Source organism: Aotus nancymaae, unplaced genomic scaffold, assembly GCF_030222135.1.
Source record: "Aotus nancymaae isolate 86718 unplaced genomic scaffold, 86718_ANA_hifiasm-v0.15.2.pri h1tg000006l, whole genome shotgun sequence".
In the NCBI taxonomy this organism is placed as follows: Eukaryota; Metazoa; Chordata; class Mammalia; order Primates; family Aotidae; genus Aotus; species Aotus nancymaae.
The window spans coordinates 49,130,600-49,154,607 of record NW_026988417.1 but is presented as its reverse complement, the minus strand read 5'-3'; the positions used below and the strand labels follow the sequence as shown (position 1 = coordinate 49,154,607).

The 24,008-nt window shown below is 42.8% G+C and overlaps 1 protein-coding gene across 3 annotated transcripts in view; it reads left to right on the top strand.

Annotated features, from left to right (window-relative positions):
• Positions 1-710: 710 nt before the first annotated feature.
• The window catches only part of LNX1 (ligand of numb-protein X 1), a 124,792-nt gene continuing 101,494 nt past the window's right edge, over positions 711-24,008 (top strand). Inside the window, exons 1-3 of one of the 3 annotated variants that reach the window (XM_064367101.1) lie at positions 711-818; positions 1,831-1,958; positions 18,602-19,067. In XM_064367101.1, the coding sequence (XP_064223171.1) occupies positions 18,688-19,067 (380 nt within the window). In that variant the 5' untranslated portion in view covers positions 711-818; positions 1,831-1,958; positions 18,602-18,687. Of the gene's footprint in view, positions 819-1,129; positions 1,206-1,652; positions 1,702-1,830; positions 1,959-18,601; positions 19,068-24,008 lie in introns of those variants that run through there. The other 2 variants (XM_012441094.3, XM_012441095.2) reach the window with 2 other exon arrangements.

Genomic DNA, 24,008 nt, shown 5'->3' with positions numbered 1-24,008 from the left:
ACTAGAACCCTAAGCCTGTGATCCCCTCCCAAGTGGGATCCTGCCCTTCGCCAAATGCGAGACTGCTGGAGGCGTGGCCTTCTAGATGATTCGTCAGGTCGTCGGGCTCGCCCTCCCCTCCCCCTTGCCCTGGGGACACCCTGTCCGAGTAAAGGGGAGGCCTTTGTGTGAGTAATGTTTCTCAATTATCAAACTAGTGGCGTGAAACTTTTTCCTCAAACACCTGGGTGTAAAAGGTTTTGTTACCTCCTATTTTTCTTTTAAAAAACAAAGGAGTAGCCACACCTACCTTAGTTTCTATTGAATAAAAACGTGAATAGTTTTTGTTTTTGTTTTTAACCTTCATCTCTCAAAACGCACAAAGTTCCCAGGTGGGAAGAGGTAGCTTAGAGCTGTCCGGGGCCGCTCGGGGACGGGAGCCAGCTCCCCTGATGCCAAGCCCCAGAGCCTGCCCCCACCCCGCACCCTCGACTGCAGTTTCTCCTCCTTCCCCTCCCCCTAGCTTTTACGAGCTATTGACTGGCTGCAGCCAGCCGAGGCCCAGGCCGAGGGAATCCGGACTTTTCTTCCCTCTCCACGTTTCCTTCTTCCTCCCCCCTCCCCCCAACCAAACCCCAAAACCTCTACTTGGTCCAATATTAAAACCGGTGGAACCAAGGCATTCCCAAAATCAGGAGAAGGGAAAGAGGAAGACGAGAAAGGCAAAAGTAGGAGGAAAACAGGAATGTCAACATTTATTTTCCTGAAGCGGGGAAAAGGTTCTCTCTGGGCAGGCAGGCCGGCCATCCTCCGGGAGGAGGAATCCACCGTTTCCTCAGGTGGTACGTTCCAGGGATGCTGGATGCAGGTGGTAAAAATACGCAGCGTTTCAGTGGGATGATGGGAGATGTTTACAGCCCTCCTGGGAAGATGCCAAAGAGTTTAACAGTCCTGGGATACCTCCCAGCTGCCTGCTCTGGTGCTGGATGAGTTTACGCTTCCTTTCCTAATGGAAAAGGTGAAGCAACCAGTGACTTGTCCAGGGTCACACACCACGCTTGGGACAGAAATAACTCTGACGCTTCTTTCCTGGCTCTAACAGCAGACAGCATTGCCTAATGACTGTACTACCATTCCGATCTGAATCATTTAAATTGCTCCTAATTGCAGGCCTGCAGTGCACTGTAACAGCCGTATGACTCTAACTGCCAAGCCGGCCGGCCGAGGTAGGAATGACTGAAGTTTTGCAAATTTCTGAATATGGAATTAAAATGCTGGGCGTGGAGGGGGTAGGGCAACCCTGTATGAAAACCACTTTGAAATTGCTGACAAATATCCTATTTAAATTTGTTTAAAAGATGAATTGGACATGTCACTTTTAATTTGTCATACTGGAATTAGAGGAACACTTGGTGTTCAAATTGATGCCGTTCAAAAAGGCATCTCAGATATTTCTAAGCAGTCGATGTTCACACTCTTCCTTTTTGTGCCTGCTAAATTACTGTCTGGTTTTGGTGTTCAAACTTCCCTTTGAACTCCTTTGTGAGTAGATATGGGGAAAGGGGAGGGCCTGGGAAACAACCAGGCATTTGACTTCAGATCTGAACACGGGGCTGGACACGTGCTGCGCTCAGGAAAGAAAGTAAATTCCACCTGGCAAATTGCTCTAACTGATTCATTTGTCCACAAAGAGACGCCACCTACCTGCATGCAGGTATTCAGGTAAATGACAGGTGGGCGGGACCTCCTGTTTCAATCCCTAACGTCTCAGCAATGCTTTATCTGTCGGGGCTTCCGTGATGTCACCCATTTCCTGCTCTGAACTGACCAATGCCGTCCTCCTTCCTCCAGGCACCTGTTCACCGAAGTTGAGGCTGGTCACAGCTTGGGCAGCCCAAGGAGCTGCTCGGTTCACCCATAAGGGATGAGAGCTGTCTGCCCGCTGCTGCTTGGAGAGCCTCAGACAGACGCTTGAGGAGGTGAGTTGAAACCCTCCATTTTTCTCTCTTGGCATTTAGACCACTGGCCCCTTAAGGCTCTGAACAAGGAATTTGAATGAAAAAATACAAGCTGAATGGCTTGTCTCTGGTGTTCGTGGTGTTTGCCCTAGAGGGAGAAGCTTTTTTCGAGAGGGAATAGGAGAGAGATGCTTTTGACATTCTAGTTGCACAGTAAAGTTCTCCCAGGCCAGATATTTAATTCTTTTTGTTTCTCTGATCATTAATCCAGCCTCTGCTTGTCCTCGTACTTGATCTGATTAAAACAACAGCAATAACAACCTAGAGAGAAGTAGAGTGAAGGCTTTTTTGAAATTTAGCATGAAGGCACAGACCTGTTCAGGCCATTTAATGGGGGCTAGGAGGCCAGTGCAGACTGGATTCGGAGTTCTTATTTTTGCCTTTTCCCCCGTATTTTGCCTTACTTTCTGCATTCATCTCACCAGAGGCGATTTCGATCTATACCTGTGAGGCATCCCTAGATTTATTTTTCTTTCTCCCTGAGAACCTGTTCCTCAGGGCAAATTCTGTTCATTCGGTAGCTGTCCGTTCGAGTTTTCCTCTCTTCCCCGAAAAAGTCTACCATTTTCTTTGCTCTTTGTTGAACACCCTTTTAAATACGACTTCAGTCTGCACTCAAATTTGTTTACATTCAGACCCGGACTGGCTGCCTGCTGACCTTTGGTTACATTAAAGATTAATTCCCACACTGCCACAAGAATGTGACTTTGGGTCTGATTTTTAATTTTTTGGACCTCTTTGGCTTTTTCTGTCTCTTTTTCTTTTAATAGCAAATATGCCAAAGAAGTTGTCCTGCCAGAACCTGGCTTTTAAAGTAATTTTACCTCTAGGATCCATTTTTGTTTTCTTAATTCTGATCACACAGCCTGTTCCGCTTCTGTTCTTGACACCCCGCTAGTCATACTCTTTCCCCAATACTGTTGTCAGAGAACGGAAACCATTTTTAAGCCCAATTCCCTGCTGGGATGAGCTGGAAAAACTGGAAAAAGAAATAAATCTGTGAGGCACTTCATTCTAGATTTCATTATCAGCTGTTTTTTGAGATTTAAGTTAGCAAATATGTTTACAAGGGAATAATCTGGAATTATGCTCCTGTTCATCCACCTAGAAATACAAAGTACGTGTAAATTCTCCAAAGGTATAAACTGAAACAAACTGAGATCATTTTTGCCTTAGACAGTTGCTTCTCACCACTAAGAATCTGCCTACTTCTTGTTGCCAATTTCTGTCTTACTGTTTGGAGGCTCGTATTGTTCTCCTTTAACTGACCTTTGTCTGTTATTCTCCCAGAGCTTGTGAGTTGGAGGGGTGGGGGTTGGCTACCTCTTGTCCTTTACTAAGGTTCTCACTTGATTCAAAGCTTGGATCTTCTGGATAAAAGTGCATCTAAACCTCTCCTCAAGATGACATTGCCTCTGGTTTACCATGGTTGATTAGCTCTTTTCACAGTAGTTTATGATTAAATAAATCATTTCATCACTGTTTGTCAGTATGTCTGAGTATTAAAGAAAAAAAGCTGTAGACACTGTACCCCCAGGTAGAAGAAAGGAAAGAAGTGACAGAGACTGGAATTCAGAGTCAGATTGTCTAGAATGCAGTTGGTCTGCTGGGTAATTTACACACGTCCTGTCCCGAGTTCCTGTAGTAACTCCACCCACTGGTTCAAGTGGACATGGGCCTGATGGAAAAATGTACAATCTCCTTCATCTACATCCTTGAGCAAGTTACTTCTCTGACCCTCGGTTTCTTCATCGGTAAGATGAGAGATAATAATCCCCATGATCTAATGTGGTTGTGAGAAGTTAATGAGGTAGCTAATGTGTGTTAGCATCCAGTGACCAATGCCTGGTGCTAACTGGTGCCAAAGTGAGGCTAGGTCCTTCTTTTGGAAGAAATTTTCCTAGGTTGCTTGGAGGAGAGAGTCTGACCCTATCAAGATAAAGATCTTGTGTGGTTGCAGTTGTTAGGAACCTTGTTATTGTAATTAACCGTAGGTAATTAACTTGAATGTTAACAATTTAGAAAAAGAAAACAGGCAGGAGAATGCCTAAACAATGTCATTAAACAAGTTGGGCAGATTTGTCTCTGCTGGCCTCCCAGGCAAAGCTTTCAGGAGTTGCTGGCTGGCTGTGATTTCTTCCTTTTTCCACCCTAAGGCTCTCATCTTGCAACAGACCCACAAAATGTGTTTCTCCATGGGCCTTTTGGGGAAGTGTCCTGTTGCCGTTGCTGTCATCTGACTTGGCAGGGAGTTCTTTTTGCTGTGAATCGTGCTATCTCCAGGGCAGACTGGGTGTTTGGTCTCCTCCAGTCTCACGGATAAACAACCTTCTCCCTGATCAGAGTGAGGTTTCATGCTGAGTCGCTGGCAGGAGGAAGCTCCTGGTTTGGAGCCTGCATTGTACCATGGAAGGGAGGCTTGTGACCCATTGGATGTGATTGGCCCTGTCATGGAAAACCCTGTGCTCTTGGATGACCTTGAGTCATTGCATAAGAGCACTGTGTGCCCAGGGCCCTGGTCGCTTCTCTGGGTCTCACCCTTCAGGGATAACACAAATTTTCATCATTCAAGAGTAAGGGATTAGTGGATTGAGGTCAGTGGGTTCTACTGACTAGCTTGCCTTCGGGACCCTAGGGGAGAACCTCAACTTCCCTGCCTGTCAGTTTCCTTAGCTATGTTTTCCCCAAAGGATGCTACAGTGGTGTACTTCACAGGGCCCCTCAGTCCTTACAAGTGAAGCGAGGTGGGCTGCATGCCTAGGTGCATGGGTCAGACTGACCGAGGAGACTGGGTAGCACCTCTCTAGAAAATGTCAATCTTATTCATTCCATTCTAGGTGGGACAGTGCTATTGCTTTAGAATAGTGGTCTGGTCTCTGGCATCAGGCTACCTACCTGGGTTTTCACAACTCAGATCTACCATGTGCTACCTGTGTGACTCAGGACAGACTCTTTAACCTGCTTTCATCAGCTGTGTAATAGGGTTATCATGAAGATGAAATGGGTTGAAATGTGTAAAGTGCTTGGAATGGTACCTGCCACAGTGTTAGCTGTTATTAGTATTATTTTCTTGAAAGGAAGGCATAGTTGGTAGAATCAGACAGGTCTGTGTATCAGACCCAGTTCTACCATGTAATTGCTAGCCTAAATAAGTTACTTAATATTTCTTTGCTTCGGTTTCATCATCTGAGAAGTGAAATGCTTATCAGACTCAGTGCTGTTGGGAGGAATAACTGAATAATTACATGGAAAGTGCCTGGCATATTGTAAATGTTCAGTGAGTGTTAACTATTGTTATAGTATTTTTTAAAGTGTTACGTTGGTTACAGTTAGACTTCTTAGATCCTGCTACTATCTGGATAGCATAGTAATGATGGAAACAGGAGTAGGTTGAGGGCCAAAGACTGAGCAAAAATGATTTCCTGAAAGGCTCCCAAAGGCAGAGGAGGAAGAAAACCTGTTAACAAAGATTGTGTCGTTTCTCTTGGAGTTCCAGGGTAGGGTGGCTGCCAATGGAAATGCCTGGTCTCTCGTAAACCTGTGGGCAGTGGGCTTCTGTGATGTGAGTAAATAGTGGGTCTTCCTGGAGCAGTGATTTCCTGGCTTCACCTGTCGCTGCTCCTTGTCTCCATGATCTGGGCTAGGACCTCTTTTCTGTATTTGAATTCTTCACTTAAAGTGGAGAAAATAGGGTCCGGTGGGATCCTGACTACTTTTTATTCCTTTCACCCTATTGACCAGGATATAATCTTGACTACTCGAAAGGCCATCTGTAAGATGCTGGCAGCGAGGACAGATAAGAGATGCTCTTGAGTGTGTCTTCCTCATTGCCTCAGTATTCATGGACTTCCCCGTAGCGTGTAACTATACCTGATAGTTATGTACTGACATTACATAGACTCACTTTTATGTGGTTGGCAAATTTATTGTCCTCTGACAGGGCCTCCAAAGTATCAAAGACTTTTCAAAACTATTTGGAAGGAAGACTGTATCACTGTTCCTGGGTTCATAGGATTCAACCATCAACTATCCCCAAAGAATAGGGTTGACATGAAAATGATAAAAAACCATAAAATGTGGAAAACGACACTGAGCTGAAATCAGAAAGGAAAATGTCAGTTGTCTGCCGTAAACTTTTTATGTTTAACATTTCTCCACTTTGTTCTGTGTGACATGACGAAATCACAGTGACCCGTTTGGCTAGTTACACAGAGCCACACTTCAGATCAGTAAGAGGAAGAACTTCCTATGAATTAGAGTTGTCCGAAAATGTAGTAGGTTGCCTTTTGAGGTACTGAGTTTCTTGGCACTAAAGATGATCATTTTTGGGTCATATTTAGTGTATGGTGTATATTTGCTGGATGAGTGGATGAGTTAATAAATCAACGACAAAGAGGATTTGTGTTTTTCAGCTGCACGTACACTCATCTGTAAGGTGTACACTCATCTTAATGATCTCGTAGGATTATTTTAGATTAAATGAAAAAACACGTTGAATACCCAACACAGTATCTTGCATGTCATTCTTTATTTTATATTCTAAAAAGAATTTCTGCCTCAGGTAGAAGGTAGACAAGATGATCCTCCAATTTGAGATTTGCAGTTTTTATAATCATCTGTTTACTTTTCTTCTCTTCGCCTCTGCCCTTCTTCCTCTACACATCTGAAATAACTTCTCTCTGCTCTAGAAAGCCAAGTTCCTTGACATGGTGAGTCCACTAGTACACTTCTAACAGTGGGAGCAAGTTCTGTCTCAATTAACCAGGGATATTTTTGGTAACGTCACTAATTCGTGATTTGGAATGTGTGGACTTAGACTCCACCATGTTTTTCAAGTGACTTATTTGCTGCTTGTGTTTGATGCATTTGTCACAGACACACAAAAGACTTCACTAGCAGCAGAGTCAAAACTCTCCAAGAATTTTCTTTAATAGCTTCTTGGCACAATAGCACATGCATGATGGGGAGGTCTAAATATGTCATTGCTATCTGCTGAGATGATTTGCATAACTTCCTTATGACTGCGTTTGACAGTCACATGGCCTTTTCTGAATAGAGCACGGCATGTTTAGGTTCCTGCATACTCGCATTAATACATGAGTCATCATGTGTTTTCAGACTCCTCATTAAATGTATTGTCAGACTTATATTACGCCTTCCACAACATACACACACTCAGCCATTCTATCTGTGGCATTTTATTTTTTTTTTTTTGCTTGAGGCCCTTTGCAAATTTAGTCTAACAGTCATCTCTGAAGGCATCTGTATTCTAACGTATTAATGGATTGAAAGGAAATTAATACATTTTTCTGCTAGAGTAGAGTTGCTAAGTATGTAGCAATCTAAGTGGCTGCCATCTCCAAATAGTTTCCCCTATTTCTAAGCCCTGTAGAGAAGTGTCGGAATTGATTGTCAGGAGTGTTCACCCGACAATTCCTGCAGGAATACCCCTAGAATGTGTAGCCCCTGTATTTCTAGGGCTGCCATAACAAATCCCCATAAACTTGGTGGCTTAAAACAACTCACATTTATTCTCTCACAGTTCTGGAGGCTGGACATTGGAAATCAAGGTATCAGCAGTGCCACACACCTCTGAAGGCTCCAGGAGAGGGTCTTCTCTGGTCTGTTTCAGTTTCTAGTGGGTCTAGAGATTCCTTGGCTTGTGGCTGCATAATTCCAATCTCTGCCTCCGTCCTCACATCACCTTCTCCTCAGCGTTTGTGTCTTCTCCTCTGGTCTTATAAGTGTATAAGGACATCTGCCATTGGATTTAGGACCCCCTCAGATAATCCAGGATGATCTCATCTCAAGCTCCTAAACCTCATGACATCTTCTAAGATTTTCTTAGATCGATTTCCTGTAAGGTCATAGTCACAGGTTCTGGGGTTAAGACGTGGATATGTCTTTTGCAGGGACCACTGTATCCTCAGCTGACAACCATATACACAAGCTCTTCCAACTACTTATGGAGAGATTTCTTGTCCACTTGGAGGCTGAAATACTGGGCAGAGTACAGGCAAGGAGAGTCAGAATTGGCAGCCATCACCACTACCTTCATTTATTTCTATGTTGATGCCACAGTAGTGTTTTGTACTCTAAAGGCCTACTGAGTTCTTCCAGTCAACAGTGTGATATATCTAAGAAGACAAAACAGTAAAAACCATCTTAGATTGCATTAGTAGACACGTAGTATCCTGATTAAGGAAGTGATCACTCCACTGAATCCTGAGTCCACCAAACCAAAACAGGGTAACTGTTCACTTCCAGGTACATGTTTTCAAACTAGAAGGCATCCTGGGTAGATCTTTTACCAACACCTGGACTACCCAGGGAGACAACTGGAAGAACCAAAGACAAAGAGGAAAACAAGGGAGAAACCACCAATGCTGTCTTTAATTTGGGGATGTATGTGTCATGTTTTGAGGAAGCAAATGTGATATATGTTACACCGAAAGCCAGAACAAGGCCAAAGGTCAAAGTGATGTGGGAAGCATTCAGCTATTTGAAAAACTGACCAGTTCTCTATCAGTGGAAGTGTTTCAAGTAGAAGCTTGTAGGTCATCCTGTAGGGATCTTGAAAAGTGGATTTTTCTACTTCGTGAAAATTTAAGTTACTTACCCAACTCAAAATCCGACGACTTCTAAATAAATCATTTTAAAACCTCACATAGAGGTCGTCATGTGGATCACATCAAGAGATCACTACTCTTCCTTGATTGACACATCTGCTTAGGTTCTTCTCATTTGGATTATTTCCCACTTGTCCAGATCCCAGTTATCTTTCGTGATCCTTCCCTAGGACCATCTATCCCATTAACTTTCCTTAATTGTTCTGGCCACACACACTCTCTCTCTTGTCTCTCCTCCAAAGCTTGTCCATGGCTCCTGTTTTGGGGCACTATACACATTGCCATTTATTGTGTATTCTCTTAGAGTGTTTTTATATATTTTTCCTATGGATAAGCTCTATTTTCATAATTAGACTTAAATTTATTGGAGATGAAATTGAATTCCCTATAGGAACTCTCACAGAGTTTAAGACCAGTGCCAGGCACGGATTCAGCAAATCCATGACCCCTGTAGAATTGAAACACAGCAGGAAAATGTTGAGAATTCAAGTATCTTTCCTTATCTTGTCCTTCCCTCCATAAAACTTGGTTATCTGTTTAAAAAAAAAAACTACGTAACCACTTTTTGAAATTGTTTTTCAGCTTTGGATGAAAGAATGACAGTGTGCTTCTTTTCCATATCCCTCTGGTATCTGCTCTTCCCAGGATCCTTGGTGACTCCATACATGAACAGAGATCTGAGTCAATGCAAAAATACTCTGCCTTCATTTTTTTGTTGTTATTTGCAGGGGGTCAGTTCTATTTCATCATGTTTATGGACTAGGGAAAGAAAGGACATCTTTTCTTTTTACAGAGTTTTTGCAAACAAACCCAAGTATGACATCCCAGGGAAAAGGTGGTAAAATCTCATCAAGAGAAGGAACACTCTTCTCTAACCTGCTTGTGAAAGGCATTCCCTGGCTCCTAAAACTTGTCTAATTGTCTAGCCACCCGGGACTCTTTTCACTTAACCACTTCCCTTGTTTTCCCCACATTTGGAACATCTATGTCCTCCCTTATTGACTCCAGATGTATTACATGGTCTCCCTTTAGTTCAATTCTCCTGTAATTTCTTGACATGTTTCTGACCTCTTTAAAGACCATTTAAAAGGTTTTTTTTTTTTTTGTATTTTCGGGTGTTTGCAGTACTGTACAGGCTAATGTCATTCACAGATTCCATTAATGAGTGGCTTAGTCCCTCTTTGAGATCATTGATTTAGAAGTTAAGCAGAAGCAGAGCTAACCACAACTTTGCAACAGCCTGTAAGCTCCTGCCTCCCCTCTTTCCTCTGCAGTGTATCTGCCCCCACAACATGCAAACAGAAAAATCACCCCCAACTTCCAACCCAGGTTCTTAGTTTGAAGATAATTTTTATTCCATGTGTGACCATTTTTATCCAGGTCTTTAATGCTCCTAATTCTTCCCTATGACATGAGAGTCTGTGAGCCAAGGAATAGCCCACAGAATACGTGCCCATCCTCTGTATATGTTTGTTTACAATTGGCATTTTTCAAAATAATGGATGGTACATTATTGATACTGTCAAGTCTCACTAAATTTATCTAAAATTTAAAATGTAATTGTAAATTTACGTTGTTTAATAGAGAAAGATGGACTTTGTCCTAACTTTGTCAATTATTTCTCCCCACTCCCCATAACCTGATTTAGGAGTTACAGCCAGGGCCAGGGCAGTAGTTAGGCAAACATGCCTGCTGGGTGAATTGTTTTAGAAAGAGAGAAGAGGCCACCATTTAAAGACGTCGCAGGCACTGGTTCCTTCAGTTTTTCTGTGGGTACATTTCTGCTCCTTGTGGTCCAGGATGGCGTTTCTGACTGTGATTGTGATCTTTGTGCTGAGCTGTCACCCTGGTGACCAGTTTGAAACTAAACAACCATTCTGCCACATGGAGCTTCATCCAAATTTTAAAGCACCATCAACAATAAAAAAAAAAACTTATGCTCATTTGCTTGAAGTAAAAGTTACCTCGGAAATCAGCTGATATAGAGTTAGCCTTTGTGTGTTTGAAACATGCTATAATGAAACATGCTATAAAACAAGAGGGTTGGCTGAGGGGAGTACAAGATTTTGAACAACTTTTAAATAAGCAAAACTTGCAAAGCAAACATGAAGACAGTAGGGCAGAGCCTCACACTGTTTGTAAAATGTCACATTCCACGTAGTGTCCTTGCTGGAGGGAACTCTTTATTACTTGTCTGGGCTCTCTGAACTCATGAAACAAAGCTCTTACAGGAGGCAGTCATTTTATGATCTTTTGTGAGACCTGGCTGTAGGTTACATTTTTCTCTTCAATGAAGCCAGTGGTTCCTCTGTGTCTCTGTTAAGTGTAACAATCAGCTGAAGCAACAGTCAATTCAGACCTTGGGTAAAGTTTAGTGGCACACTTGGGAAGAGTTTGTGATTCTACTGTTTTGTCATTGCACCTGGCTGGCAACCAGGTCAGGTAAAAGGAAAATAGCAAGACATGAAAAGGTACTTGGTAGCAGAGCTGCATCCAAACCACAGTTTTGATATTCTACTCTCCCTACTTAGGTTTCTAAAAATAACAGTGACAAGGTCATAATTAAGGTGAGGCAAGTGAGACATTCACCTTCAGGTGCAAAATTTAAGGTGCCAAAAAAATTCAGTAATCCTAATGTGCATGTAATATTTTTAAAATTACAAAATGAATGCAAAAAATCCATGATATATAGAAGATCAGAATTTATTTGAATAAAAACAAGATTGGTAATCTAAAGTTATTTAGAAATTATTTAGGATTTTTACTCAGTTAAAAGAAACAATCAAACATGGCAATTTCCTCAATCAAAAACAAGAGGAGTGATATGGTTTGGCTGTGTCCCCACCCAAATCTCATCTTGAACTGTAGCTCCCATAATTCCCACATGTTGTAGGAGGGACCCAGTGGAAGGTAACTGAATCATGGGGGTGGGTTTTTCCCATGCTGTTCTCGTGATATTGAATAAGTCTCACAAGATCTGACGGTTTTATAAAGGGCAGTTCCTCTGCACACAATCTCTTGCCTGCCACCATGTAAGACATGCCTTTGTTCCTCCTTCACCTTCCACCATGATTGTGAGGCCTCCCTAGCCATGTGGTACTGTGAGTCCATTAAGCCTCTTTACCTTTATAAATTACCCAGTCTCAGGTGTTTTTTCATAGCAGCATGAAAATGGACTAATACACTGAGCAAAGAAGAAGGTTTTTGAAAACACTATTGATAATGTGTTTCCTTTAAAGCCAGGAAAGCAAAACTATTTTTGAAATTATGTTGAGAATAAATAATAAAATATTTAAATATTTAACTTAATAAATATTTAAACTTAAATTGACGTTTTAAGTTTTAACTTAAACTTAAATTGATGTTTTAAGTTTTGATATACTTATTCTTCATGTTTTCCACATTTTTCAACTTCCTAAATCTGAAAAATTAGCCATTAAAAAATAAGCAAAAATGTACATATCAGGACATACATTTTTTCCTTTGGCCTCAGGCTGCAACATGGCTCACCATAGCACTAGATCTGTTACTTAGGAATGTATTCAGTGGATTTCTCTGAACATGCTGTGGCAAAGTAGGAATTTTTCATGAGCCAGGTTCTTCAGCAAGACACCCCTCCCCTGGATAAGGGGACAACTGCCATGGTCCCAGGTGACCAGTATACCTCCTTGGATACTTTCCTTTTTCAAGTATTTGTGCATCTTTTGGGGTTGGGGTGGGGACAGGGGCACCCGGAGCTGCAGACTTCGTTTCTTCCATTGCTTCTCCATCAGTTGCTCGTGGCCTATCACTGTTTTAACTTTTTCATTTATTGTGAATTTCAGTGGAAGTTCTTCCGTATTTGTACTCTGGGTGGGAAAAATTATCTCTGAGTCATCATTTGTTTAAATGTTTCCCATTTCTCTTTCCGTGTGTTATTTACTATGTCAGTACATTTTGGAATGAGATTTATCAAAGTAAAGGGATGTTTACAAACAAATAAGAGAGCCTTAAATTTCCCAGATACCAATGGTTCTAAGGATTGGATATACATCGTGGGTTCCGGTACTGAACTGTTTAGCCACTGGAAACTGTCTTCTGTTTATATAAATCCACCTAATGCCACTAAATATTTTTGCAAGTTCTGAACTGCTTTCAGAGCCATTGCTTCTGTTTTTAAAAGTTTCTACATTTCTACCTTTTTACTTTTAAGATATGTACCTCCTCCACCACCTCCAAGAATTGTTTTCTCCAGGCCTCAGGGCAGTGTCTCCTGCTGTGCCCGCTCCAGTAACAGCAGTGGTGTGTGCTATTGCTACAAGAAAGCGGATGCCGTCTCAGGCTGTCTGGAGTCACAGCAAGGGAACAGACCCCCCCACTTCACTCTGGCCTGGAGTTTTGGAGTTCATTCTACCCATACATTGTAGGAGAGACACTGATAAATGGGGAGCTTGCAGAAGAGATTTGGATGCTGAATAAATGCTGACTGAACCTGAGGCTACTCACTCTGGGGGAGAACATGGGATCTGTCTTCAAATAATTAAAGAATTCTTTCTAAAGAGCTCCTAGGGTAACAGTGGCACTTGTGGAAAGGGCAAGTGAGGTAGAGAAAGGGAAAATTTTGTTCATTATGGGGACTTATTCCTCTAATAATCAAAGCTATCCAAAGGCAGAATTATCTATTTTATAAAGTAATAAAGACCTTTTTCATCTATCAGGGTTTCCTTTCAACTCAGAGTCTGTGGCTACAGTGTTTCATCTTTGACAAGATTAAAGTGCCAATGCAGGACACACCTCCATTTGACTATAAAGAAGGACTCTTTTTCATAATATGGAATCCTCCTCCTATTACTAGGAAACTGTGACTCAGGCAACAATTTCAGAGATGCTTTAGGGCCAAATCTTGTCCTTTCAATGGGAAGAACACGTAAAACTCTCGGTACTGCATGCCAAATGTTACATTTATCCAATTGTCTTTCTAGTGGAGTATGTGGTTTATTCTGGCAACTACATCTGATAACCATTTTCCACAAAGTCAGGGTGCAGGAGAATTAGCAGGACAATAGCACACCAAGGATCCCATTGTTCTGATGAGTTACCTGATGCACAAATGTTTCCACTTCCAAGCAGGCTATATTCCAGAGGCTGTTCTTAAATCTGTCTAGTGAAGGTGATAGTAGACGTACAATCTCGAATGACCCTCTTGGTTGCAGGCAGCACAGACTGGCTTTTGCTCTGGTATACTGTCGTCCAGGAAGTTCAGAATTTGAGAATTAGGCAGAGAAGCTTCTATACAGGTTTTAGGCTAGACAATAAAATGGTAGGAAAGAAAGCAGGGATTAAGAGCAAAGAGAGACGGGGTTTTTTATTTTTCTGGGTGCTTTTCAACACTAGATTGGTCATTTTGGCTACATATATCTCTAAATGTCACCTCCGGCTTCTGTCCTATTTCAGATCAAAAGGAAGAAGGAAAGGGTGATTCCTGAGACACACAGGGTTATACCAAAAAAGTGTAAGATTTCCACCCTACCCCCCATACACGTACATGAGGAGGAAATCAATCCACTCTGATACTCTTGCTTACTCTAAACTACCAAAGCCCTGCATCACAGCTCTGTCTACTTACTTCAGCCAGGACCAGAGGTGCCGATGACTGATATATTCAGTAAATTTATATGGACACAAACCGACAGGCCCTCTGTTACTTTCGGTGGGAGAAAATAGTTTACTTTTTAAGGCTTAATGATTTTTGATAATTTCTTCTCTGTCCAGCAGCAAGGCCCTGATAGGTCTGAAAAGATGATACATCATACATGTTTATAAGCTATACACTGAAAGTCAGAACCACCAGGTAGATATTAATCATATTTCTTAAGTCTACCTCGTTGTTTCCCTTAGAGCCAAAACTGCTTGTTCAGTCAATTATCTCATAATCTGTTTCTATTCATGTAGGCTTTATTTAGTCTAAAGTGAAGTCGGAAAATATATACAGCAGTGTTTACATTAGCATTATATGAAGAATTTGGTTTATCCACATGGGTAGATGCTGGGGAATTCAAATTGCTCTCGGAAAGGAAAAGAAAGGAAAGGAGGAAGGGAAAAGATTAAAGAATTGGAGTCAGAGTGAAATCTGCCATTTAGCTTACCCCATTCCATTCATTCTGCCTCAGCGCTGGGTCACGTCAAGGAATCTTTTCTCCAGAGATCTTTGATGAATCTGCAGTCATGGACCACATGATCATGTTTTGGTCAATGACAGACTCCACATATGACAGTGGTCCCATAAGATTCAAATACTGTTTTTACTGTACTTTTTCTATGTTTAGATATACAGATACTTACCATTGTGTTACAGTTGCCTACAGTATTCAGTACAGTTACATGCTGAACAGGCTTGCGGCCTAGGAGCCATAGACTACACACCTATATGGCGTGAAGTTTATGATGTTTGCGCAAGGACTGAATTGCCTAACAGTGCACCTCTTAGAACATATCTTTATCATGAAACGACACGTGACTCTACTTGCAATGGAGCCTGAAGAGATGTAAAGCCTCTAATTTCCTGGGTCTCCTGTATTTAAGGAGTTACGTTATTGGGATTCTGACTAGCCATAATCAAGAAAGATGCTGGGAGAAAAAGTAGGAAAGTAGGAGCAGAAACTTGGAGTCAGACAGCCCCTGCCTGTTTTGTTTCTTTTTTTGGTGTGATTGAAAAGTTACTTACACACTGCATTTCTGTTTCCTCATCTGTTAAAAAAACAAACTAACTAAAACCTGGGGATTTGTGAGACTTGAATAACATTGTATACCATAATCTAAGGGCCCTAGCACAGTGCCTGGCACATGGTAAATGTTCAAAGAGCTGTTAGATGAAAAAAGGATTTTTCCCAAACGTCTAATCATCAAAAACAACAAAACATAAAATCCCCACTTGATTAGCACAGGATCATAGAACTCTATTTCTGGAAGGGACTGCTGTACACAATCTAGTCTGGCAGTTCACAGCTTTTTTTTAAGCTAGGATCCTTTGACAGAATATGAAGAAACAGATGCATTAAAGAAATAATGGTAGGCTGGGTATGGTGGCTCCACGTCTGTAACCCTAGAACTTTGGGAGGACCAGATGATTGCTTAAGGCCAGGAGTTCAAGACCAGCCTGGTCAACAGAGTGAGACCCCATCTTTAAAAATAATAATAATAATAATAATGGCAGAGCTGGAGGAGTGGGCAAAGCTCCCCCTTGGTTTCCTCCTATCTCCACTCCCTTGGACAATCTGGCAGCATCTGATGCCTTCCACATTTTGAAAATGAAAATCTGGTCCAGTGCCACCATTTCACCAATAGGTGAATGGCCCAGAAACGTTAAGTTGTATTTTCAGTGGTATGGCCACACTGCGGCCTGAATTTATCTTCACCTACAGCATCATGAGAAAGAATAACCAAGACTGTAGCATGTGGGACTATCTGGCAGAACACTGCAGAGAAGCTTTAAAAGACATAGAGCTTTAGTTCATCCTGTGTGAACCTTTTTTCCCCTATAGATGGTAGATGGTAAATGATAATCTTTTGGGTGGCCCATTTCCATTTGCATGTTTATTTTTCAACTGTTTCTGGTGTCACTTAAAACATTTCCTGTGAGATTCCGGTACCTTCTAACAGCCTTGAGGACAATTAGCAGCTGCAGAGATTTCCATGAAACAGCTTTACCCCCTCTTGCACCCTCTACCTTTGCCTTCTGTGGTCCTATCTGATGCCAAATAAAATGCTACAATTTCTAAATGTTTTTACATTCAGGGCATTTTCCATCAACCTCTTCACTAGAGTGTCCTCTCAGGCATGTTACTGCAGTACAGAAATGTAAACCACAAAGCTGACTCAATGAAAGCCTGAAGCCAATGTATTTTCTTTTTGAGATAAGGCTGTGTTTCTACAAACAACCTCCAACTTTATTTGGAAAAGAGAGGAGATATAATACAGTTTATGACTGCTGGGCTGTTTCCAAATGTGGCTAATTTCCTGTTAGGTTATTCATGTGTCTTTATGTTCTTGTGGAAATAATAAGGTCTTTTAATTGACTTTTGGAAAAGAGGAAAGTTGATTTGGGGCTGAGGGAAAAGGTGGGATTCATTTTTTTTTTTTTTTTTTTTTGAGACAGAGTCTCATTCTGTTGCCCAGCCTGGAGTTCAGTGGCCCGATCTCTGCTCAGTGCAACCTCCGCCTCCCGGGTTCAAGTAATTCTTCTGCCTCGGCCTCCCAAGTAACTAGGATGACAGATGCATGCTAATTTTTCTATTTTTAGTAGAGACGGGGTTTTGCCATATTGGCCAGGCTGGTCTTGAACTCCAGACCTCAGGTGATCCACCTGCCTTGGCCTCCCAAAATGCTGGGATTACAGGCGTGAGCCACTGCACCTGGCCGAGGCAGGATTCTTTATCACCATGAAAGTTGCCCCAGAGCCCTAGTTTGCACTGATGATCTGGGATCCTACTTGTGTGCATGTCCGTGTCCCCTCTGGACTGAGGACTCCCTGAGAGCAGAAGCGTATCCTTTATGTCTCTCTCAAAGGTCTGCATATCCAACTCACGACCTAGCTCAGAGTTGATGCTTGAAAACTATTTTATTGACTGTCTACCCAAGAGACTTTCTAGATGCAAAGCAAGCATGTTGAAAAACTTGGTTATTGCTGACTCCTATCTATGTTAAAGGAAAATATGTATTGTGATAGTATTCTACTGTTTAAAAGAAATATCTAGGCTGGATGTGGTGGCTCACACCTGTAATCCCAGCACTTTGGGAGGCCAAGGCAGGTGGATTGCTTGAGGCCAGGAGTTCGAGACCAGCCTGGCCAACATGGCAAAACCCTGTCTCTACTAAAAATACAAAAATTAGCTGGGCATGGTGGCACGTGCTTGTAGTCCCAGCTACTTGGGAGGCTGAGGCAGGAGAATCACTTGAACTTGGGAGGTGGAGGTTGCAGTGAGTGGAGATTGTGCCACTGTACTCCACTTCAAACAGAAATAGAAGAAAAAAAAAAAAAACAGAAAAAAAAAAGAAATATCAAATGGAATAAAAGAGTCCTATTAGAACAAAGCCAAAAGGCCCTTTATAGGAGCTCTAGTTTTCAGTTTCTTGGCCGACAGATCTAGACTAGAGACAGTGAATTCAGCAAGAAATACGTGTAAGAATTATTGAGCACTTAATATGTGGTAGGTGCACATCTAAGAGCTTTATGTATCATATCTCATTTCATCCTCACAAGAGTTCTATGAAGTACGCTGTGATTATCCCCATTTTACAAATGTGAAAACAGAGTCTGAAATCATTGCCCCTTAGTGGTGGGATTTGAACCCAGGCAGTGTGTCCAGAGCCCACTTAGCCACTAATGACCAACTGAGTGAAATGCTTACAGGAGACAACAGTGCATTTATCATAGTGAAAATACGAAAGGCTCAATGGCACTATTTCCTCTCAGACGACTTAGTTGAAAGCTCTGATCTCCTACATCTTCTGAGTTTGGGAGAAAGGTAGGGAAGAAAGATAAGAGAAAGCCATCACAGCATTAACTGTTTTTCTTTTTTCTTATCCTGATCTGATGAGAATTTTGTAAATCACTGGTCTATTTAATTTTCTTAACAAATTACATTTTTTAGAGCATATTACTTTTGAGTAACTTTAATCACAGTTTTACGTTTTTTAGTTACAAATTACATTTTTTAGGGCATATTGCTTTTGAGTTACTTTATTTCCCAGATATTACCCAAATGATTCTTACCACACCAATGTGAGGATGTTAAAGGTGAACATTACTCCCACTGGCATGCGTGGAAAAATGGAGGCACAAGGAGGCCATGGGTCGTGCTCAAGTTCCTGTCAATCACTCCAGAGTAGACACTCAACCATGGCCTTCTGAATTGTAGCTCAGTTTCCCATATCTACCATAAGCATAAACCTTTCATGTGCTGGGAAGCAAAAGTGAACCTTCTTATTCTCTTTTAGGTGTGTGGATGGCTCCTAGATCTTGACTTGCTCCCAAGGAAATATTGTGTGACTGAGTTTCTTGTCATACTGCTTCCCCGTTGACCATGAACCAGCCAGAGCCTGCCAGTGACCCTGAACCCCTGTGTGCGGTATGCGGCCAAGCCCACTCCCTGGAGGAAAACCACTTCTACAGCTACCCAGAGGAAGTGGATGATGACCTCATCTGCCACATCTGCCTGCAGGCTTTGCTGGACCCCCTGGACACTCCGTGTGGACACACCTACTGCACCCTCTGCCTCACCAACTTCCTGGTGGAGAAGGACTTCTGCCCCATGGACCGCAAGCCTCTGGTTCTGCAGCACTGCAAGAAGTCCAGCATCCTGGTCAACAAACTCCTCAACAAGCTGCTGGTGACCTGCCCGTTCAGGGAGCACTGCACCCAGGTGCTGCAACGCTGCGACCTTGAGCACCACTTTCAAACCAGGTAGGGCCCCCTCAGCAAGCCAGGAAGCCCTGCCCCAAAGGGACAGCTGGACTCCCCTGTCTCCTGAGGGCTGCGTGGCCTTCAGTGTCCTGGGGCTCCGTGGAATGCTCATTTCTCTTTTTCGTTACAACCAATGAAATGATCCATTCAAAATTAAAAAACAGCAAGGTATTTATAGTCATGGTTCAGTGTGAGGAAACAGCATCTGGTAGAGTTGCGTTATATGTGTGTGTTTATGGATTTTTTAAAATTGTAGTAAAATGTAATATGAAATTTACCATTTTTAATCACTATGAGTGTACAGTGCCATGGTAGTAAGTACTGTCCCATATTGTGCAACCATCACCACCATCCATCTCTAGAAATTTTTCATCTTCCGTAATGGAAACTCCATATCCATTAAACATGAACTCCCCATTCCACCTTCCCCCAGTCCCTGGCAACCACCATTCCACTTTTTGTCTCCATGAATATGACTGCTCTATGTGCTTCATGTAAATGACATCATATAGTATTTGTCCTTTTGTGACGGCTCATCTTGTGTGTGTGTGTGTTGAAATGTGAAATATACCAGAGAAGGTGTATGAGCAACTTTCTCTGAGGCTCATGGGCCCCAAAAGGATTTCCTGATGGGCACTGCTTGCTTTTTCACTTAAGAAGAAAGAAAAAATGTGTCCCAGTTTGACCCCTGATTATTAGAATTTCCTCTGTATTGGAATTGACAAGGCACAACTGTCCTTTGAGGAAGTGTGAGGCGTTCTCAATTAAGTTTTAAAATGAGAAATTTAGGAAATTTTTGTCCTCCAAGCAATGTGTTGTGCTAACTTGGTGGCCAAGTCACTGAGTTGCGCACGCACACACACACCAACACCCACACACCCACACCAGTGGCAGGATTCTGGTGTGACTGCCACTGCTGGTGGCTGACATCACCTGTCCCATCTGGCTGCCTCTTATTTTGTCCACTTACATTGTCATGTTGCTGGGCATTGAGAACATTTAAGGTGCTTAATAAAGGGTGAACAGTCATGCACAATTATTTTGTGAGAGGAAATTTGGAAGCTGGTGTTTATCCTGGTTCCTGTCATGACAAGGGCAAGAAGCAAGTGGAGGTATTTTTTTTTAAAGTTCACATACCTTAGGTCATGAATCTGAGTCTTTGTCTTTTGGGACACGCATGGATTCTCTAACATGGAAGTTTGCATCAAAAGCAATGGCCTGGGTGTAATGCTTAGCACGTGTTTTCCATGCTCATTATGTCAGTGAATTCATTTTTCTCTCCAAGATGTTGAACCAGATGCTTCCAACTCGGGTTTTGGGCTTGCAGCTGTTATTGCTGGTGTTTAAACTAGGATGCCCTCCCTCTCCCATTCCCCAGAAGTAGATGTGGTTAAAGGAGGAGTGGGTAAAGGAGTCTATGTGTGACCTTTGCTGAAAGTTTTGCACAAGCGTGAGAGGCGTTGGTGGGAAAGAAGTAGGTCTGGAGTCAAAGGTGAGGCCGATGCTAACAGGAGTTGGCACGGAGCCAGGTTCAAGAGTGGGGGCCACACTGGGCAGGGGGATGAAGAGCATGAGGAGGAGAAAGAGCCCAGTGGAGCTCCCTCCACACTCACCGTGGGCCCGTGTTCCTGATGTGTTGCAATTATACATTGATGCTGGGGAGCTGTGTTCATTTCCTGTTGCTGCTATAACAAATGATCACAAACTTAGTGACTTAAAACAATCCAAATTGCTGGGCGCAGTGGCTCACTTGAGCCCAGAAGCTTAAGACCAGCCTGGACAACATAGCAAGACCCCATCTCTACAAAAAAATTTAAAAATTAGCTAGACCTGGTGATGTGTGCCTGCAGTCTTAGCTATTCAAGGGGCTAAGGTGGGAGGATTGCTTGAGCCTGGGGGTGGAGGGTAAAGTGAGCTGTGAAGCACCACTTCACTTCAGCCTAAGTGACAAAGCAAGACTGTCTCAAAAAAGAAAAAAACAAACAAATTTGTTATCACACAGTTCAGAGGGTCAGAAGTCGAACACACCTGTCAGTGGACTAGGGCGGCATTCCTGTTGGCTCCAGGGGAGAATCCCTTTCCTTGCCTCTTCCAGCTTCTAGTGCTGCCTGCATTCCTTGGCTCATGGCCCCCTCTTCCATGTTCAGAGCCAGCCACATAGCATCTTCCAGGCTCTCTCTGGCTTCTGCTTCCATCCTCACATCTCCTTCTGTGACCCTGACCCTCCTACCTCCCTCCTATAAGGACTCATGTGATTACCTTGGCCCCACCTGGATAATCCAAGGTGATGCCTTCATCTCAAGATTCTTAATTTAGGTGGGGCATGGAGGCTCACGCCTATAATCTCAGCACTTTGAGAGGCTGGGGCAGTCAGATCACTTGAGGTCAGGAGTTTGAGATCAGTTTGGCTAATGTGTGAAACCCTGTTTTTACTAAAAATATAAAAATTAGCTGGGCGTGGTGGTGCATAATCCCAGCTACTCAGGAGGCTGAGGCACGGGAATCACTTGTACCTGGGAGGCAGAGGCTGCAGTGAGTCAAGACTGCACCACTACACTCCAGCCTAGGCAACAGAGCAAGACTCTATCTCAAAGAAAAAAAAAAAGATTCTTAATTACATCTGCAAAGTCTCTTTTGTCATATAAAGTGACATATTCAGAGGTTCTGAGGATTAGGAGCTGGACATCTTTGGGGGTAATTATTCTGCCCACCCCAGGAGTAAGAGTGGGGAGACGGAAGACAGCAGTGGAAGCATCCTCTGGGGAGCAAGTGAAAACCAGCCACGCCTCCTCATCCCCTCATCCAGGACTGCTTTGGGCCTGAGAGTGTTTCTAGAAACAGGGAGATGGTGTGTGGATCTGAGGGTGAGGCCAGAAGGGAGGTGTGGAAGGGGAAGGGGAAGGGCTAGGAGGAGACTGCTGGGAGTCTGTGAGGTCTTCAGGAGAAACATGACACACTGCTCCTCAGCTGCCTGAAGCAGACTGGGAATTCCATTCACCCTCAACCCCTGCAGCCTGTGTGACCCACATATACCTCAAGGAAGCCCAAAATGGAGGCTTGATGAACACTCAGCTGATGAGATGCACATTTGGAAAACGGCAGTGAAGAGAGAACCCAAAACTAACTGAAACTGAGTCACCTTTTTAAGCTGCAGCCTCTGAGTGAGTCCTTCACAAGCGCCCACAGCAGCTCTCTAGAGAGGACGCCCCCACATCAGGGAAGCGTGGGCCTCAACACATGCTCTCAAGCCTCCACACTTCTGCTTCCTAAGTAGGTTGAATCCAACATTTCCAAAAATATATTCTATGTATTAGTCATCATATGCCTAATATACACTCCCTCGACTCCCGCCCCCTGACGTTTTATTGGCAAGGATTAAGAGTTTGAAACTAACCTAGAACCTGACTATGGAACTCTCTTGGGCTTTGGGCCTGTGATGGGCCACTAGGTCCCATCTTCCTCCCCTTAGGAGGGATATTAAGAAGAACTTAAGAAGTAGTTAATACGTCTGAAGGCCCTTGAACTTAGAAAACTAAGAGGTTGCCAGGAGGCAAGTGTTTTCTTTACTTTTCTCTCTGAGGCCTCTGGGCTGGTGGCTGCTTGTATGGGAGTGTTGTCATAGCTTTTGTTTATAAATTTTGCATTGGTTGGGCTGGCAAGGTGGCTCACAACTGTAATCCCAGCACTTTGGGAAGCTGAGGGGCAGATCACCTGAGGTCAGGAGTCCAAGACTAGCCTGACCAACATGGAGAAACCCCTGTCTCTTCTAAAAAAGTACAAAATTAGCTGGGTGTGGTGGCACATGCCTGTAATCCCAGCTACTCGGGAGGCTGAGGCAGGAGAATCGCTTGAACCGGGAGGTGGAGGTTGCAGTGAGCCAAAATTGCACCATTGCACTTCAGCCTGGGCAGCAAAAGTGAAACTCCGTCTCAAAATAAATAAATAAATAAAATAAATTTTGTATTGGTTTGCTTGATCTTTCACATCACTTTATTCAATAAATATACATCTAAGTAAAATTGTTTTAAATTTTTTAATTTAATTGACATACATACTATATACATGATGTACAACACTATGTTTTAAAATATGTATATATTGTGAAATAGCTAAAGCAAGCCAGTTGACCTGAGTTACCTCATATATGTACCATTTTTTTGTGATGAAAACACTTAAAATCTACTCGCTCAGTAATTTTCAAGTACACAATACATGAACTATAATCACCTTGTTGTACAGTAATCTCCTGAGTGTATACCTCCTGTCTAACTGAAACTTCTGCATCTGTTGCCCAACAGGAGACTGAAATCAGGGCGCAGGCAGACAGCATCACCTCTTTAAACAAACGCTGCCTCTTTTCTCCAGAATTCGTTTTATTTGTAAACAATATTTGTCTAACTACTAAATATAAATACTTGAGTGAAACATTCAGGACCTGCTGTGGGTGTGCATGACTGGCTAAATCATTGATTCCTTGGATATCTGCTTTCAGACTAGAGAGCTCTTGGTTGGAATCTCCTGGCTAATTCTGTTGACTGCCCTCTCAAATGCTTACAGTCTCCATCACTTGGGTCTACCGTAGAGAATTTCCAGGGGGGTGATGGACTTACTGAGTTGAATGGCAGCCTTCCTAACTGAAAGCCACTACCAGTATGTAGTGGGGCCCCTGCAGAGGGCCCATCTGGTCATCTCTCTTGACCCAGACTATCAATGAGAGGGTGTGTGGACGCCAAGCTTTTACGTCTTGATCCTGAGCGAGACTTACTTTAGGATCAAGACCACCTCTTCTTTGTGTAATCTCAGCATCTGCATACACAGCATTTAGCAAGGATTCACAATAGGTCAGGCCCTGAATGAAAGAAAAATAACTTGTGATTTCTGCCTCTAAGGAAATGACCTTTCAAAGGCAAAAGAGAGAAGTTGAAAACACACATGAATTGT